Source organism: Homalodisca vitripennis, chromosome 7 (genome assembly GCF_021130785.1).
Source record: "Homalodisca vitripennis isolate AUS2020 chromosome 7, UT_GWSS_2.1, whole genome shotgun sequence".
Lineage (NCBI taxonomy): Eukaryota > Metazoa > Arthropoda > Insecta > Hemiptera > Cicadellidae > Homalodisca > Homalodisca vitripennis.
This window is the reverse complement of record NC_060213.1, coordinates 21268242-21288951: the sequence shown is the minus strand read 5'-3', so window position 1 is coordinate 21288951 and position 20710 is coordinate 21268242. Positions and strand designations below refer to the sequence as shown.

At 37.2% G+C, this 20710-nt stretch overlaps 1 protein-coding gene across 1 annotated transcript in view; it reads right to left on the bottom strand.

Moving 5' to 3' along the window:
• Positions 1-20710, bottom strand: part of LOC124366634 (gonadotropin-releasing hormone II receptor) — an 83600-nt gene that overhangs the window by 6602 nt on the left and 56288 nt on the right. The window contains 4 exon segments of the mRNA XM_046823232.1: positions 3882-4003; positions 6198-6394; positions 6679-6769; positions 6771-7034. Coding sequence (XP_046679188.1) covers positions 3882-4003; positions 6198-6394; positions 6679-6769; positions 6771-7034 — 674 coding nt within the window.

Sequence of the window (20710 nt, the reverse complement as noted above, 5' to 3'; positions counted from 1 at the left end):
AGGACTACACACCATACTGAGAGGACTACACATCATACTGAGAGGACTATACACCATACTGACAGGGCTATATACCATACTGAGAGGACTACACACCATACTGAGAGGACTATACACCACATGAGAGAACTACACATCATACTGAGAGGGCTATATACCATACTGAGAGGACTATACACTATACTGAGAGGACTATACACCATACTGAGAGGACTACACACCATACTGAGAGGACTATACACCATACTGAGAGGACTATACACCATACTGAGAGGACTACACACCATACTGAGAGGACTACACATCACTCAAATTACAATTTTGGGACGTTAAAGTGATCCATAATGTTAGTGCGTGCACGCGCGTGTGTGTATGTGTGTGCACCAGAAATAAACATCCCAGAAACCGGTTTTATGGGTTAAAAATGTTACATTAAAATATATAAATAACTCAAAATGCCTCTGTAAGTGCGCTAAGAGTAACCTGTTAGTAAATTATAAACCAATTAAGTATTTTTAATGAAATAATAAACTCAGCCTTTGAATTTATTCTCACTATCCACTCAAATGCACACCAGCAACGTTAACATTTGTGCGAGTGTTGAACGAGAAAACTTCTGATTCGGATTTACAGCAACTGCTTTGGTGCCTGCACAAAAGGATTTGGCAATTCCACACGATACTGATGTGTGGTTTGCGTGTTTCTTTCAGAAGGCGCCAAATGTAATAAGATAATCCGTTTATACGAATAACTTATAATATAAATTAGACTAATTCAGTTTTACTTTACAAAACTAAATCACGCTAACTACTGAATCATAAGAACTTGGTATTTTAATAACGTTTTTTTCGCATTTTAATAAAATATTTATTTTACATCAGTAATTTAAATTTTATTAGTTGTATTCATCCCTTATTTTCTTTTAAAATGTGTTGTATACTTTCTTTATAATAGTTTAAAATAGTAAAGATTATATTTAAAAAGTTTTTAAAATTTAATATGTTTCAATACTTTCACGTACTCTTAAGGTTATAGAAGAATAGTAGATTTTGTACATAGTATTAATATATAAAATTTAATGTAGATAATAGTACTACATAACAAAAAACTTTATTTTGATAAAGATTTTGTATGGTTGAAAGTCAAACCGATCATTTTGTTGTTACTTAACAAACCCATAGTTATAGAAAATATGTTTATATGAATAAACAAGGAACTAAAGGGGCTAAATATTGTTACTCTGAATATTTTAGCTGTTTTGATGTAGGTTTCAAACTGTGAACTAGGCTGTAAGTATCTCATATAGCCTATAACATGTAGCTAAAGTATGAGCTCTCAATTTTTTTAATTTCTTTTCAGTGTATAGATTTACGTTATCATGTTAGTCGTCCAACGTCCGCTTGGTTGGTAGGAGAAACATTATATTTTCCTGTGGGAACAGTTTTAGTCCTATTGGTTTTGTCCATAATCTGTAACTGTTAACTCTTCATATTCTTAAAATATCATAACAACGAGCGAAGGAGTTAGGTCTGTTGTTGTAGCCAAAACTAGGTAATAAAATTGCAGGAAACTCAACTTTTGGTATGTCATTTGGTCATCCAAACAATATTATTTATCTAAACTTATAGCATCGAAATCATTTAACTTAAGTTTCTAAGGCCAAAAACAAATATTTTCGGACTTTTTGCTTTTTTGGCTTATAACTTGTAAAGTGTGGTTTTTAAAAATAGCCGTTTCCCCAGAAAGTGTATAGTTTCTATTTTAGTAATCTTTTGGCTAGAATATTGGCTCAAATGCTCATCCCACGGGGTTAGTCACATTAAAAAGTGATAGAGCAGTTATTTAGCTAAGTACAGAACGAAGTCCGTAGGCCAATGCTACTCTAATATGCCCTAACAACGTACCGCAAATTTATTTATTTTTATTTATTTATTCATTTCCAACGGTAAACCATTATAATTCTTACAACATATTTGACACAATAAGATGGCATAGCTGACAATACAAGATATAGAAACAACTGACCGGAAATACTGCAATAATATACTTACTAAACTATAAATATAAATAATAATATTACCAAGTGATACCCACTATAATAAAGCAAGTCAGTTGCAACACAAATAGAATAATAACTCTCACACTAAGCATACTTGTTCAAATTTATCATAATTTCAGACATTTTCCTCACGTTAAAAATTTAAAAAAATCCTGGACATAATTTAAATACCTAGCAAAGTAACATGGAATAAACTATTTGTAACAGCGTAACAGAGGAAAAGCTACGTAAGACAGTACCTAACAGGGAGAATGACTATACACAGAAATAACAAAGAGAATAACTATAGACGGTAGATAACAAGGTAAATAAACTATGAACAGCGGTACAGATAGAAATAAACCATAACAATATTTAACAAGAATAAACTATAATGTTTCAACAATAAATAAAGCAATAAATCTACATTTAACGATAATAAAAATAACATAAACAGAAATTATAACAAGTATAGCCAGATAATTGAATACAGTTTAAGAACCCAATAGGCAAATTTTTTCTCAAACAATTTAAACCATGATCAAGTCTCGCTCAACTACGGATCAGCACTACACATGATTTTGAGTACGCTCCTTCGGAAAGGCTGAAAGGATGAACCAAAGAAGTCCACATTTCTAGAGAGTTCACATTCCTCCCTCATCAGCCGAGGAATGGCGCTGTGTTGGATGTAGAGCGAGGGCGAGTCACGCCTGCAATACATGTCTTGTGAACGTGTTGCCCGAGGCGCACGAAACTCAAGCAGAGTCAAAAGATCAGGACAGTCTATTGCGCCGTTCACAATCTTGTGCAATGACATCACATCAGCAATCTTCCTTCTTGTTGACAGAAGTGGGAGTCCAAGGGAAGGTCGAAGGGCATCAACCGGCGTCTCCAGGTACTGGTATCCGAGACGCAACCCTATGAGGCTTAGAAGTCTGATCTGCAGCTGTTCAAGAAGGGCAATATGTCCAAGTTGGTAAGGACGCCAGACAACGGAAGAGTACTCCAGGACCGGTCTGACTATGGACTTGAAAAGAGTGGCCAGTGTAAATGGAGAATGAAAATCGCTTGAACGTTCGACACAAGAATCCAAGTAGCGAGTTAGCTTTGTTACACACATGAAAGACATCGTCCCAAGGACTAAGCGTGGAGTTCATCATTACTCCAAGGTCTTTTAATTTGTTGACCCTACTCAGGTCATTACCACTGAGCTGATAGTTGAAGGTGATAGGAGTATTTGATCTAGTGTATGCGAGAATAACACTCTTGCGAGTGTTAAGATCCATTGCATTATGCTCACACCACAATCCAACAGATATCAAAGTGCTCTGCAAGCGTCCACAGACCTCCAAACACGAAACTTCAAGAAATAATTTGACATCGTCTGCGAACATTAGATATTTGGTTGAAATTGCTTTGCCGATGTCATTAATAAATACATTGAATAAGAAAGGAGCTACATGTGATCCCTGCGGAACACCAGAGGTAACTGAAAAAGTGCTAGAGAGGGAACTGGCGAATTTCACAATCATAGTACACCCACGAAGATAACTAGAAATCCATTTCAAGACAGACCCAGACACACCATAGGCCCTAAGTTTTGCGACAAGAAGATCGTGGTTGATCCTGTCGAATGCTTTGGAAAAGTCGAGGTAGATGCAATCGACTGTAATTCAGCTTGCAAACAAATCAAACAAAATTCAGGTTCAAACAAATTCAGCTTCCCGCAATTTGTTAGAACCTGCACACCTCTCAACTACTCGTCTAAGTGGTAGGCCTATACCGTTTCGGACATACAGTTCAAGGATAACTTCTGTTTAACAATTAAACTGCAAGTGTTTACCTGTAACTCCCGTGTTTTTTCCTCTTCGGCCTCCACAGGTGGAAAGCTCCATATATGACCGGATTCACCAGACTGTTGGACATTCCGAAGAAGAAAATCGCCTTCTGAAGTTCTTCACTTAGCTGAAACATTCGGAGGTAAAGTCCAAACTGAGGTGTGATGAAAGGTTCCGGAACATATATACAGGACGATATAAACACACTATAATATCAGAACCTTTACGATGGTTTCCTAGTCAGGAAGATGAAGAAGAGCCTAGGACATTCCTTAGTTCCCAGATCTTTCCACACTAGACTTATGGAATTGTTTTAATACACCATGTTATCTCTGTTTCCATCCAAACATAAGCGTTTCCATAACGTATGGAATATAAGAAAGTGTAAATGTTTAGTATTCGTTAAAATAGAAATTTTACTTTAATTTTAATTACTTAATTACTTTAATAGTGGCATTTTCACTATTTTTGAGCCACCATCTTGGATCTAAGTTTATCGTTTAAGAAACGAATTCGTCGAATTTAGTAATAACTTAATTGTTTTTATTTTGAGTTCGACGATAAAACCCGTTGTTAAATGTCTCAGTCCGTTAAAAAGTATTTACGGAAAATGGTAATTTGAGAACCTGTAATAGCTTTTATTTTCCAGAGTTGAGTTATCAAGTCACGTTGCTTTTAATAATGAAACTTACCTTATCAATGCATTAGTAACTAACTATTTTATTCAAGTGAACTCTAATGGCTTATTCTGTGACATAGTGGCATAAATGGATGATGCATTTAAATATTCAATGCAACTAGTCGTTCACTTTCCGATATCACAAATTACATTTTTGGTGGAATATAATTACTACCGAAAGTTACTGGTTTATTCAAAATTGGCTTGCATAGTTAATTACAATCAACTGTCATATAATTTCCAATAAAATTAATCTATGTGATGAAATAAATAGTTTTAAAATTTTATGCCAACTTTTTACAATGGTTTAAAAGTTGCTTTATCCTAAAATAACAATTTAAAATTTTCCTTCACACCCTTTAAGTTACTATCTACAACACTTTTATTAATTGTGTTACTAAAAATTGTTTTAATTGAGTTGAAGAAATTCGTCTGGTTAAAAATAAAGAGTACCGGTACCTTCTCAGTTCTTTAATTATTTTTTTCTATTTAAATAGTTCAAATTTTTTAGTGTGTGCTACAAGTTTCATAAGCGGATTGACGCATTAACTCTGGACTCCAAACATTACAATTACAAAATTTAAAGATACACTTTCTAAATATTCTTTTAATTAATTCGAGTATATTTTTGTTTTATTCGAGTATTATACTATGGTTTTATCATTGAACTTGTAGTAAGAGACCGAGATAAGTTCAATATAGATATATATTAGTAGATAGGTATTAAACTTAAATCCAACAAGAACAATTTCATTTGTTAAATGTTAATACTTTTATAAAAAAGCGAATTTTTATACACCTGCTATAAAAATACTTGCAATTTAAATACTCATTTAATAAAAATACAATACACTACAATTAAGATATATATGCACCTGTGAACTCCCTGGAGTTCAGAAAAGCATGTCAAAAACTCCTGTGGTTGATATTACTCATCACTTCAAGCAAACAATGTCATATAGGCATAAGTCGAGAAATGTCTCGTTTAGCCGCCGTTTTTATTTTTTAAACAAAAATATTAACCCTAAAACTAGTTAAGCTAAAGAAACCAAATTTAGCGCATAGGTTTGAATACATAAGAGAAAATTAGAAAAAAATTGTGTTATATTTTTAATTCTAACAAAATTACGTCTGTTGAAATTTTTTAAAAGCCAAATAACTAAAAAACCAATATAGTTCTAAAATATACACCAGATAAGAACTAATTGAGCAATTTAATTAAAATTCAAACGGTACTTGTTTTAATGAAATCCGCCAATGCATAAGCGAGCAAGACCACTTTAAAGATACGCTTGTACTAGCTGGGAGCTACAAACAAGTCACAGTTAAGGCGTGTCAGTTATTTAGAATCATAATTTCTACATACAGAAGGGAGGCTAGCGGTTTTAAACGAGACATTTCTTGACCTATGTTTATATGACAATGTTTGTTTGAAATGATATCATCCACAGAAGTTTGTGACATCATTTTGTGAACTCCCCGTATATAACATTAATCTGTTTTATACTGTAGATTACAATAGCCTAATTTAATTTTCAAAGAACATTGAATCCACAAGTACTTGCTCCGCCGTAACTTGCTTTTGCACGCCAAGTACCTTTAGTTAGTCAACGATTATAAAACATTAAACGTATATACTGACATGTTTGTCTGGGTTGAGGAACATGAAGATGATCATCATGCTGTAGTAGGGCGTCCACCACACGATGAAGGCGGCCACTATCACTACGCTGATACGGAAGGACTTGACCTTGGCGCGATGTATCAGTCGCCGCCTGTTGATGTCGTACTTGCGGGTCGAGTTCTCTGCAGCTTCCAGCTGGAACGTTTTGTCGCTCTCTGGAACGTTAAATTGACAAACTTAACCATTTGTTAACTGTTACTAATTATTAAAAGTTAAAACTGTTCTTTAAGATTTCTAATGTTCACATTGACTCAAACTATGATTCTGTGATAAAGATTCAAAATAGGTTTCGTGAATAAAAGCGACTGAACGCAAACTGAGTCATTGATAATCATCAAGTATCCATTACAGGGGAGTATCAGATTTCAAAACGCAACTAAAATACACAAAGAAGGAGTTGATATTCGATACGTTTCCGCTGCCACAGTGGGGTACTCACGTGATATAGTGATGATAGTCGACACGTACGTCGATATCAGTATGACTAGTGGCAGGATGAACATACACATGAAGCTGAAAGAGGTGTAACAGCTGCTCCTGCCACGGCTCTGTGTAGAACCCGTACGTGACGCACTGGTAGAACTCCTCGTAGAACGGCCCCCGCACCTCGTGAAATATCACCATCTGTAGAAACACGTACGATGATATTAGAATGACTAGTGGCAGGATGAACATACACATGAAGCTGAAGGAGGTGTACAGCTGCTCCTGCCACGGCTCTGTGTAGAACCCGTACGTGACGCACTGGTAGAACTCCTCGTAGAACGGCCCCCCCACCTCGTGGAATATCACCATCTGTAGAACACGTACGATGATATTAGAATGACTAGTGGCAGGATGAACATACACATGAAGCTGAAGGAGGTGTACAGCTGCTCCTGCCACGGCTCTGTGTAGAACCCCCGCACCTCGTGGAATATCACCATCTGTAGAACACGTACGATGATATTAGAATGACTAGTGGCAGGATGAACATACCACATGAAGCTGAAGGAGGTGTACAGCTGCTCCTGCCACGGCTCTGTGTAGAACCCCCGCACCTCGTGGAATATCACCATCTGTAGAACACGTACGATGATATTAGAATGACTAGTGGCAGGATGAACATACACATGAAGCTGAAGGAGGTGTACAGCTGCTCCTGCCACGGCTCTGTGTAGAACCCCCGCACCTCGTGGAATATCACCATCTGTAGAACACGTACGATGATATTAGAATGACTAGTGGCAGGATGAACATACACATGAAGCTGAAGGAGGTGTACAGCTGCTCCTGCCACGGCTCTGTGTAGAACCCCCGCACCTCGTGGAATATCACCATCTGTAGAACACGTACGATGATATTAGAATGACTAGTGGCAGGATGAACATACACATGAAGCTGAAGGAGGTGTACAGCTGCTCCTGCCACGGCTCTGTGTAGAACCCCCGCACCTCGTGGAATATCACCATCTGTAGAACACGTACGATGATATTAGAATGACTAGTGGCAGGATGAACATACACATGAAGCTGAAGGAGGTGTACAGCTGCTCCTGCCACGGCTCTGTGTAGAACCCCCGCACCTCGTGGAATATCGCACGTACGATGTAGAACACGTGATGATATTAGAATGACTAGTGGCAGGATGAACATACACATGAAGCTGAAGGAGGTGTACAGCTGCTCCTGCCACGGCTCTGTGTAGAACCCCCGCACCTCGTGGAATATCACCATCTGTAGAACACGTACGATGATATTAGAATGACTAGTGGCAGGATGAACATACACATGAAGCTGAAGGAGGTGTACAGCTGCTCCTGCCACGGCTCTGTGTAGAACCCCCGCACCTCGTGGAATATCACCATCTGTAGAACACGTACGATGATATTAGAATGACTAGTGGCAGGATGAACATACACATGAAGCTGAAGGAGGTGTACAGCTGCTCCTGCCACGGCTCTGTGTAGAACCCCCGCACCTCGTGGAATATCACCATCTGTAGAACACGTACGATGATATTAGAATGACTAGTGGCAGGATGAACATACACATGAAGCTGAAGGAGGTGTACAGCTGCTCCTGCCACGGCTCTGTGTAGAACCCCCGCACCTCGTGGAATATCACCATCTGTAGAACACGTACGATGATATTAGAATGACTAGTGGCAGGATGAACATACACATGAAGCTGAAGGAGGTGTACAGCTGCTCCTGCCACGGTCTCTGTGTAGAACCCCCGCACCTCGTGGAATATCACCATCTGTAGAACACGTACGATGATATTAGAATGACTAGTGGCAGGATGAACATACACATGAAGCTGAAGGAGGTGTACAGCTGCTCCTGCCACGGCTCTGTGTAGAACCCCCGCACCTCGTGGAATATCACCATCTGTAGAACACGTACGATGATATTAGAATGACTAGTGGCAGGATGAACATACACATGAAGCTGAAGGAGGTGTACAGCTGCTCCTGCCACGGCTCTGTGTAGAACCCCCGCACCTCGTGGAATATCACCATCTGTAGAACACGTACGATGATATTAGAATGACTAGTGGCAGGATGAACATACACATGAAGCTGAAGGAGGTGTACAGCTGCTCCTGCCACGGCTCTGTGTAGAACCCCCGCACCTCGTGGAATATCACCATCTGTAGAACACGTACGATGATATTAGAATGACTAGTGGCAGGATGAACATACACATGAAGCTGAAGGAGGTGTACAGCTGCTCCTGCCACGGCTCTGTGTAGAACCCCCGCACCTCGTGGAATATCACCATCTGTAGAACACGTACGATGATATTAGAATGACTAGTGGCAGGATGAACATACACATGAAGCTGAAGGAGGTGTACAGCTGCTCCTGCCACGGCTCTGTGTAGAACCCCCGCACCTCGTGGAATATCACCATCTGTAGAACACGTACGATGATATTAGAATGGACTAGTGGCAGGATGAACATACACATGAAGCTGAAGGAGGTGTACAGCTGCTCCTGCCACGGCTCTGTGTAGAACCCCCGCACACTCGTGGAAATATCACCATCTGTAGAACACGTACGATGATATTAGAATGACTAGTGGCAGGATGAACATACACATGAAGCTGAAGGAGGTGTACAGCTGCTCCTGCCACGGCTCTGTGTAGAACCCCGCACCTCGTGGAATATCACCATCTGTAGAACACGTACGATGATATTAGAATGACTAGTGGCAGGATGAACATACACATGAAGCTGAAGGAGGTGTACAGCTGCTCCTGCCACGGCTCTGTGTAGAACCCCCGCACCTCGTGGAATATCACCATCTGTAGAACACGTACGATGATATTAGAATGACTAGTGGCAGGATGAACATACACATGAAGCTGAAGGAGGTGTACAGCTGCTCCTGCCACGGCTCTGTGTAGAACCCCCGCACCTCGTGGAATATCACCATCTGTAGAACACGTACGATGATATTTAGAATGACTAGTGGCAGGATGAACATACACATGAAGCTGAAGGAGGTGTACAGCTGCTCCTGCCACGGCTCTGTGTAGAACCCCCCGCACCTCGTGGAATATCACCATCTGTAGAAACACGTACGATGATATTAGAATGACTAGTGGCAGGATGAACATACACATGAAGCTGAAGGAGGTGTACAGCTGCTCCTGCCACGGCTCTGTGTAGAACCCCCGCACCTCGTGGAATATCACCATCTGTAGAACACGTACGATGATATTAGAATGACTAGTGGCAGGATGAACATACACATGAAGCTGAAGGAGGTGTACAGCTGCTCCTGCCACGGCTCTGTGTAGAACCCCCGCACCTCGTGGAATATCACCATCTGTAGAACACGTACGATGATATTAGAATGACTAGTGGCAGGATGAACATACACATGAAGCTGAAGGAGGTGTACAGCTGCTCCTGCCACGGCTCTGTGTAGAACCCCGCACCTCGTGGAATATCACCATCTGTAGAACACGTACCGATGACGATGATATTAGTACTAGTGGCAGGATGAACATACACATGAAGCTGAAGGAGGTGTACAGCTGCTCCTGCCACGGCTCTGTGTAGAACCCCCGCACCTCGTGGAATATCACCATCTGTAGAACACGTACGATGATATTAGAATGACTAGTGGCAGGATGAACATACACATGAAGCTGAAGGAGGTGTACAGCTGCTCCTGCCACGGCTCTGTGTAGAACCCCCGCACCTCGTGGAATATCACCATCTGTAGAACACGTACGATGATATTAGATTGACTAGTGGCAGGATGAACATACACATGAAGCTGAAGGAGGTGTACAGCTGCTCCTGCCACGGCTCTGTGTAGAACCCCCGCACCTCGTGGAATATCACCATCTGTAGAACACGTACGATGATATTAGAATGACTAGTGGCAGGATGAACATACACATGAAGCTGAAGGAGGTGTACAGCTGCTCCTGCCACGGCTCTGTGTAGAACCCCCGCACCTCGTGGAATATCACCATCTGTAGAACACGTACGATGATATTAGAATGACTAGTGGCAGGATGAACATACACATGAAGCTGAAGGAGGTGTACAGCTGCTCCTGCCACGGCTCTGTGTAGAACCCCTGCACCTCGTTGGAATATCACCATCTGTAGAACACGTACGATGATATTAGAATGACTAGTGGCAGGATGAACATACACATGAAGCTGAAGGAGGTGTACAGCTGCTCCTGCCACGGCTCTGTGTAGAACCCCCGCACCTCGTGGAATATCACCATCTGTAGAACACGTACGATGATATTAGAATGACTAGTGGCAGGATGAACATACACATGAAGCTGAAGGAGGTGTACAGCTGCTCCTGCCACGGCTCTGTGTAGAACCCCCGCACCTCGTGGAATATCACCATCTGTAGAACACGTACGATGATATTAGAATGACTAGTGGCAGGATGAACATACACATGAAGCTGAAGGAGGTGTACAGCTGCTCCTGCCACGGCTCTGTGTAGAAACCCCCCGCACCTCGTGGAATATCACCATCTGTAGAACACGTACGATGATATTAGAATGACTAGTGGCAGGATGAACATACACATGAAGCTGAAGGAGGTGTACAGCTGCTCCTGCCACGGCTCTGTGTAGAACCCCCCCGCACCTCGTGGAATATCACCATCTGTAGAACACGTACGATGATATTAGAATGACTAGTGGCAGGATGAACATACACATGAAGCTGAAGGAGGTGTACAGCTGCTCCTGCCACGGCTCTGTGTAGAACCCCCGCACCTCGTGGAATATCACCATCTGTAGAACACGTACGATGATATTAGAATGACTAGTGGCAGGATGAACATACACATGAAGCTGAAGGAGGTGTACAGCTGCTCCTGCCACGGCTCTGTGTAGAACCCCCGCACCTCGTGGAATATCACCATCTGTAGAACACGTACGATGATATTAGAATGACTAGTGGCAGGATGAACATACACATGAAGCTGAAGGAGGTGTACAGCTGCTCCTGCCACGGCTCTGTGTAGAACCCCCGCACCTCGTGGAATATCACCATCTGTAGAACATCCATAATAGCATCCCGGATTGTTTATATTCATTTAATTACACTTTCTATATTGCACAAAATTGACAAGGTAGCCTGCAAGGGTCGTAACCCGGATCGCTACTTCCTCTTTGCTACGAGATAACGCTACATCGTTGTTGCGTTATAATTTACCATACTTCCAAACAGTAAAATATTGACAGTAGCCACAACTGTTCATCATACATAATGTTCATGGTGTTTCGCAACTATTTACAATACTGTACCCTGTTGTAAATATTAGCAAATAATATATGATATTGTTTGTCTTATATAACTCATCTTTTTAAGTTACCTGCCTGCATGTGTGTTTTTTAGAAAAAAGTATTTTCTCATAAACAGTTTTAGAAAATTTCATAAAACTCTAAGAAAACCTTAATTATACCGAGTGAAACCACCATACAAAATCTTTTGTATGTAAAGTTCATTTTTTAAATGTGCAAGTTGAACAAAAAACTGTTGAAATAAAAAATATTTCATAATTTCAATATAAATCCGATCGTGTAACAGGTTTTTTTCATATTGAGGAAGACCTGAGAATAGTAATTAGTATTCCCCGTTTATTAAGAAAAACTTATTGGACTTTTCAATCAGTCAAAATAACAGATATTTCAAGTTGAAAACTGGGGCTACGCAACAAACTATGGTCTCTCAATTTAAAATAAGTACTTGTAGAATAGTCTCAGATCAGATACACGTCAATTAGGCTTCTTAAACAGAACTTTAATTACTTTAGGGACCTGCGAGCACCTGCTGTGGATTCCATCAAAAGGACAAGGACATTGTCAATTCAAGGACCTTTGAAGCGTCGCACCGTGGCCACCACGCCAGTATGCCCTGCTCTATTCATTAAATTCACCGATCGATGGATTAAAGAACATTCTCTCCCATGTCACTGTTCCTGTACTGCCAAACAGAAGTGTTGTGGATGAAAGAGAAATACAATATAAAGGTCAATCTCATTTACATAATTCCCCTGGTATGCTTTTGAACGGTTTGAATCTGTCCTTAAGCATTTAATGATGTGCAAGAGGATTTTCATTTGGTCATGTTTTTCAATATTTGGATCACAGCTCTTCTGAATTCAGGGAAAAACTGAAAAATATTTTCGATCACCGCTATAAGAATTATATCAATTTAAAATACTGATTTTGCAAGAAGGTAGAATGAAAGTATAAATAATGTAAATGTAATTGAATTACGGCTTAGGGGCATTATTTTCTTGCGAAATAAAATTTAAGATAATCGCATTTCTAGTCCTTCTGAGAGTCTATGAGAAGAAAATTACTTTGACTTGCTAAAGCAGGCAGAAACTAGTACTTATTAAGTTAAAAAATTAAGGATTTATATAAATTTAAGGAGAGAAACGTATTTTGTTCAATAGGGTAGAGAATTAATTTTACAATAATTTATTAATTTTGATTTATTCGTCAGCCATATTGAAACAAAAAATACCTATGCCATTTAACTGCCAGTGAACCCATCGTTTACAAATCTGTAAAAGTAAACCAATTAAAAACATTTAATATGTCTAAGCCCTTGATTTTTCTATTGGTAATCGCCATATTAGAACTCGGACTAGTGAATGATATAAAATGAAATGAAATGAAATGAAAAATGACTTTATTAGAGGCGATAGTTAGGACTATAAAAGTCTCTCTATACCACTTAACCTCATAAAAATTAACTAACATATATATATATTATATATATATATATTATATATATATATCTATATATATGAATATATTTTATAACTAAAACTTAGTCTATTTATTTACACACTAATATATTAAGATGAATCTTAAAATAAAAACAATCATCAATAATTAGTGTAACTATATACAAATTTACAATAATATCGCAAGACACACACTCGCATTCATTCAACTTGCATGCAATTGCCCTAAGTACCGCCACACCAAAGCCGCCAATCGCTTAACCCCTGAGCCCCCAGCATCAAGGCCCCTGATATAAGTAATTACTTTTCAATATCAATATGAAAATATGCACAGCTGATGAAGAGCTGAGGGAATTCCACTTAAGTTTTAGCGAGGTATAAGGATTCAGTTTTTAAGGGAAGGTATTTTAAATATTCCATTTAAAATGATACGCTGAGGTAAAGGCATTTCCTACTTCATTACCTGTCATTGATTTTCCCTGGAAGCTATTTTCTATCGTTAAATATTTCAGGCACGCTCAGTATTTAACCCATCATATTAGATTTAATTTGTTGCCAGTGGCGTCTGGAAGTGGCCCAACAATGTGTTAGATGAATTTTACTAAACTATTTTAATATAATGAGGTATTTACATTTTAAGTAAAAACAGAATGTATACATGAACGATTCAGCAGGTGTTAAACAAAAAATATAGGTAATAGGTTTCGGATTTTGGACAGTTCTGGGCATCTTTTTGAAAGACTTCTCTTATATTATATGCTCCCATGAAAATATATTTGAATGTAATTACGAGTAAAAAGAAGACAATATAATTCGTTTCATTACTTTATATTTATTTTCAACAACATTAATCGCTTAGTAATACTGCTGATAATTGCGTTATTAATATTAGTGACTTGACTTGTTACACATTGTCTATTTTTATATACCTTTCATTTAGTTAACGTTAATTTAGTTTTTTAAATATTAATAATTCAATTACTTTGTGAGCGATGTCTTATTTTAATTAAATATTCTATTAACTATAAGTTATATAAATAGATTGAAAATGATCAGTTCAGAAACAATTTTGAAGGCTGTATATAATATTTCTTCCTATATATCGTGATTATATGTTCTTTAGCAGATCCCAAGTCATGGGAGATTGAGTTTTACTACGATCAAAGAGCTTTAATCCCTTTAATTAAGGTACCGGTATGCCAGTGACGAGGATCCACGTCCTGTATAAATACACTGTACTCGTATGTTATATCTGCCCTCACTGCCAAGCACGTGTTTTCAAAGAAGAGGAGGATAGAAAAAAGTGGTGTCGTGGAGAAGGAGAGTACAATGTGACATTTATTTTACATACTTTTCTGATAAGTATTGTAACCTGAAAACTATAATATAATTAAACTTATAATTTATAAATTGATTAAATGTTAGATATAGAACACTACATATTTGGTCATGCGTTATTAAAAATATTCTATAGACGCATTTGTTCCAATCAAACTATCGTGTATTTTCTTCAGAGTGTGGAAAAATTCTCTATATTGTTTCCACGTAAACTATACCTTGATAAATAACGAAATTACATTATTTATATATAAATTTATGTTTTATAAAAGTCTGAAAGTGTTAAAGCTATCTAAACGTTTTCAAAACGATTTAAGTAAATCAAAAGCAACCTATTCTACAAATTTGAAATCATTGCTTATATGACAGAAAAAACGCGATACTTTATGTTTTATTGAGGTTTTTTCCTTCAGACGTCAAAAAGTGTTGAATTACTCTGACGATCTTGTGCGTTTTGGTTCTCTAGACGAAATGTATTTCGGTATTCCATTTGTTCAACACATTTTTTTGTTATATATATATATATTATATAATTTGTGTTTTATAAAAGTCTGAAAGTGTTAAAGCTATCTAAACGTTTTCAAAAACGATTTACGTAAATCAAAAGCAACCTATTCTACAAATTTTAAATCATTGGCTTATATGACAGAAAACGCGATACTTTATGTTTTATTGAGGATTTTTTCCTTCAGACGTCAAAAAAGTGTTGAATTACTCTGACGATCTTGTGCGTTTTTGGTTCTCTAGACGAAATGTATTTCGGTATTCCATTGTTCAACACATTTGTATATATATATATATATATATATATATATATATATATATATATTATATATATATATATAAATTTATGTTTTATAAAAGTCTGAAAGTGTTTAAAGCTATCTAAAACGTTTTCAAAAAGATTTACGTTAAATCAAAAGCAACCTATTCTACAAATTTGAAATCATTGCTTATATGACAGAAAACGCGATACTTTATGTTTTATTGAGGTTTTTTCCTTCAGACGTCAAAAAGTATTGAATTACTCTGACGATCTTGTGCGTTTTGGTTCTCTAGACGAAATGTATTTCGGTATTCCATTGTTCAACACATTTTATATATATATATATATATAAATTTGTGTTTTATAAAAGTCTGAAAGTGTTAAAGCTATCTAAACGTTTTCAAAAAGATTTACGTAAATCAAAAGCAACCTATTCTACAAATTTGAAATCATTGCTTATATGACAGAAAACGCGATACTTTATGTTTTATTGAGGTTTTTTTCCTTCAGACGTCAAAAAGTATTTGAAATTACTCTGACGATCTTGTGCGTTTATGGTTCTCTAGACGAAATGTATTTCGGTATTTCCATTGTTCAACACATTTTATATATATATATATATATATATATATATATATAGATATATTATATAAATTTGTGTTTTATAAAAGTCTGAAAGTGTTAAAGTGCTCTAAACGTTTTCAAAACGATTTACGTTAATCAAAAGCAACCTATTCTACAAATTTGAAATCATTGCTTATATGACAGAAAACGCGATACTTTATGTTTTATTGAGGTTTTTTCCTTCAGACGTCAAAGAGTGTTGAATTACTCTTGACGATCTTGTGCGTTTTGGTTCTCTAGACGAAATGTATTTCGGTATTCCATTGTTCAACACATTTTTTTATATTATATATATATATTATATAAATTTGTGTTTTATAAAAGTCTGAAAGTGTTAAAGCTATCTAAACGTTTTCAAAACGATTTACGTAAATCAAAAGCAACCTATTCTACAAAATTTGAAATCATTGCTTTATATGACAGAAAACGCGATACTTTATGTTTTATTGAGGTTTTTTCCTTCAGACGTCAAAAAGTGTTGAATTACTCTGGACGATCTTGTGCGTTTTGGTTCTCTAGACGAAATGTATTTCGGTATTCCATTGTTCAACACATTTTATAATATATATATATATATATATTATATAAATTTGTGTTTTATAAAAGTCTGAAAGTGTTAAAGCGCTCTAAACGTTTTCAAAACGATTTACGTAAATCAAAAGCAACCTATTCTACAAATTTGAAATCATTGCTTATATGACAGAAAACGCGATACTTTATGTTTTATTGAGGTTTTTTCCTTCAGACGTCAAAAAGTGTTGAATTACTCTGACGATCTTGGTGCGTTTTGGTTCTCTAGACGAAATGTATTTCGGTATTCCATTGTTCAAAACATTTTTTATATATATATATATATAAATTTGTGTTTTATAAAAGTCTGAAAGTGTTAAAGCTATCTAAACGTTTTCAAAACGATTTACGTTAAATCAAAAGCAACCTATTCTACAAATTTGAAATCATTGCTTATATGACAGAAAACGCGATACTTTATGTTTTATTGAGGTTTTTTTTCCTTCAGACGTCAAAAAGTGTTGAATTACTCTGACGATCTTGTGCGTTTTGGTTCTCTAGACGAAATGTATGAGAGATCCGGGTTCGACTCCCGGCGGAGCAAAGTACTTTTTAGCGATTCAATGTTTATTGAAATTAAATAAGGCTTATTGCCCCATTTTATACAATTTAATGTAAATAAAAGTCTGTTTGACAGGATATTTGCGTTCTTCCGATCATATGTTAGTTTGCTTAAATTTTAAAAACGCATATGTTGACAAGATACGGCCAAATACAAAATAAATTTTTATTTGAATCGGAAAAAAGTAAGCGCTTCTGTGGTGTTAATGGTAGCTAGCACATTTCACCCGGCAAGTTGAAGAGCATCCGGGTTCGACTCCCGGCGGAGCAAGTACTTTTTGCGATTCAATGTTTATTGAAATTAAATAAGGGCTGATTGCCATTTAATACCAATTTAATGTGTTAAATATAAAGTCGTTTTGACAGGTATTTTGGGGTGGGGGGGGGGGGGGGTGGGGGGGGGGGGGGGTGGGGGGGGGGGGGGGTGGGGGGGGGGGGGGGTGGGGGGGGGGGGGGGTGGGGGGGGGGGGGGACTATACCTTTTATACAGGGTGATTCAAAACTAAACGGCAATCTCTCGGGAGCTTATTCTATAGCTAAAAACAAGTAAAAAAGTTCATATAACCATGTGCCCGGAAACGCTTCGTTAGCGAGTTACGCCTAGCGAAAGATTTCGCCCGGATTTCAGAACCCTTGGTGAAGTCAGGCCGTATAAAAATGGTAAAGGTAGTTACAAAGATACAAATACGATTGTTTTTTATGTTTTTATAGCTGACAAATTTATTAAAATTCGTCCCAGAGCTGTAAATGCAATACTTTCAGAGATATCTTACGTAAAACACAAGAATTGGTGCAAAGAAATAACACATTTTTGTGTTTAACGTAAGATTACTTCCATAAATGTTAAATAAAGGTCATTTTTTTCTTAAACAGATTTGTAGAACATTTAATTCTGAAAAGATTCATGTGAATTACTTGGGGAAAAAATTAGTAATAGGTATTGAAATTTAGCTTTATTTAAAAATAAAACAGACGCACAAAAATGCATATTCTTATCTGCATAAAATATTAACTAATGTTTAGGTTGTGAGTAACAGCTGATCATTTATTCTAGACTGAACATTAACATAAAATGTATTTACCTTTATAAAACTGTAATAATCACCTATAATAGTTGCTCAAAGGTTCACGCCGTTGGAGCAATGCACGTTTTCGCACGACGAATCCACTCGTTTTCTATCGCGTTTCATAACGTATTGGAGCATTCTTGATAGTTTCTTCTCTTCTTTCTGCCGCCTCTGTATTGCCGAATTACGTAACTCCTCTTTGGTGTGAATCCGTTTTGAATAAACAATTGACTTCAATCCAACCCCATAAGAAAAGTAATGCTGGTCGTGAGGTCAGGAGAACGTGGTGGCCATTTTACTGGCCCATTTCGACCAAACCATTGTCTACCGTATGTATCATTTAAATAGTTTTCTCACATCATTAGAAAAATGTGGAAGGTGCTCCGTCGCATAAATGCATAAACCATGCATTTATTCTGTTATGAACAGGAATATCTTCCAAGAGGGTAGAGGCAGTTTAGTTCTTAAAAAATTTTAAGTACGCTACTCCCATTAAGTCGAATTAGGGAGAAAAAATGGACCAATAAAATAATCACCCAGAACACCAAACCTTAACATTGACTGAAAATGTATGTTTAAAATGCCTCGTCCGCCAGTTTCATGTGGGTTGTCCGTACGCCCAAGTATTGGTATTAACAAAAAATTTACCATTCCATTTCTAGTAAAACAAGGATTCATCATAAACGAGAATACGCCGAAGAAAATACTGAAGTCGTAAACTACTTCTTCTTAACCACGCAGAAAAACATCTTCCGTTTATTAAGATCTTGCGGTAATAAGTCTTGAAACACGTGTTAATATGGAATAGGGTACAACTGTGCTTCCATGAAGTTTCCGCCATACGCTTGTCTGGCAAATCTTAACCTGACGTGATAATCATCTGGTGCCTGTGGTTGGTGATAATTCTACAGCATTTATTATTGCTTGTTCATTATTATAGGTTCCTTGCGCTACGTTGACGACCAGTATCTATTGCGCTTCGGTATAAAGCTACCAGTTTCTCTAAGTCGTCTCTCCACAGCTTCAAATGTTTTGCGATCATGGTGTTTCTTCTATGTGGCAAAGTAACACGATATTCCTAGAACTGCAGCTAAACCATTCTTGTTAACTTTGCCGTAAATCAGTATCGTGTCCCGATACTCTTCAAACGAAAACATACCATTTACATTATCTTCCATTATTTACTAAGATAATTACATACACTTTTATAAAAATATTTAATAAAATATTTTAAAAATAAATATTTAATAAAATAATTTATACCACTTGTATAAAATAATTTCCAAATACTCACAGGATTCCTCACAAAAGACAATCTTCACAAACGCCACAATACAAAAACCTCCATAAAGGTTATTCAAATATTACTTACTTCATGAACCTTAATTGTTGATCAGCTAATATTGCCAACCATTGCAAAGAAAATATGACTATAAAAAGTGTTTAATAACTGATCAGCTGTTACTCACAACCTAAACATTGTGAGGTTTTTCGGTAAATCGCTTTTTATATCGTCTGCCCTGATAGTTGAAGTCGTGCTGGGTTCCTATTCCAGGGTTGTGATATCGACTTATATAGCGATTGCTATCTTACCCGCGCCCTCCACCGTTCGCTGGTAGAGATCGCTATGATAAACAAGGTTAAACGTGAGTGAACAGAAAATCTCAGACTACCTAGTTCAGAGCGTAATTCAGGTTATCCGCACTCCTCAATATAACGATATCATCACAGTTTTCCTAGTTTCAATGGTCTACGCGCTATTTCACGTAAATAAATGTCGAATAGAACTGTCAATGCATCCGTTCTAAAATGTGACGTTTAGATATAAAATTCCTAATGTAACGACTACCTATTTTGACCATTATTTGGGCGTGAGAAAAAACAGATTTTTAATATCGGTGGTCCGCGAGATCTTTATTCCACAGACGTTTGGCGCGAACCGTTCTCAGTATCGTCTGCTCGTTTCTTCTTCCTTCAGTTTGTATGTTGTGACTGTGTTAAACTGAGGTTCTGTTTTGGAGCATTTATAGTATCAAAAATGAAAATATTAAATATAGTTAAACCAAACAGATTCCTTTCTCTATACTAACAAGACTAACGTTATACGTATAAGTTTATAAGTTAAAGCACTGAAGGCAAAAATGTCTAAGGGAAGGTCTTGTGTTATATCCCTCTTCTGTGAAGCAGCTAAATCCCTTCAAGCAAATATATTCTAGTTATTTAACTACAAAGTATCCATAGTTCAGCAATAATACATGTATTTTCGTGTGTACTATTTTCCTCTTAAGCCCCTTAGTATCAAATATGCT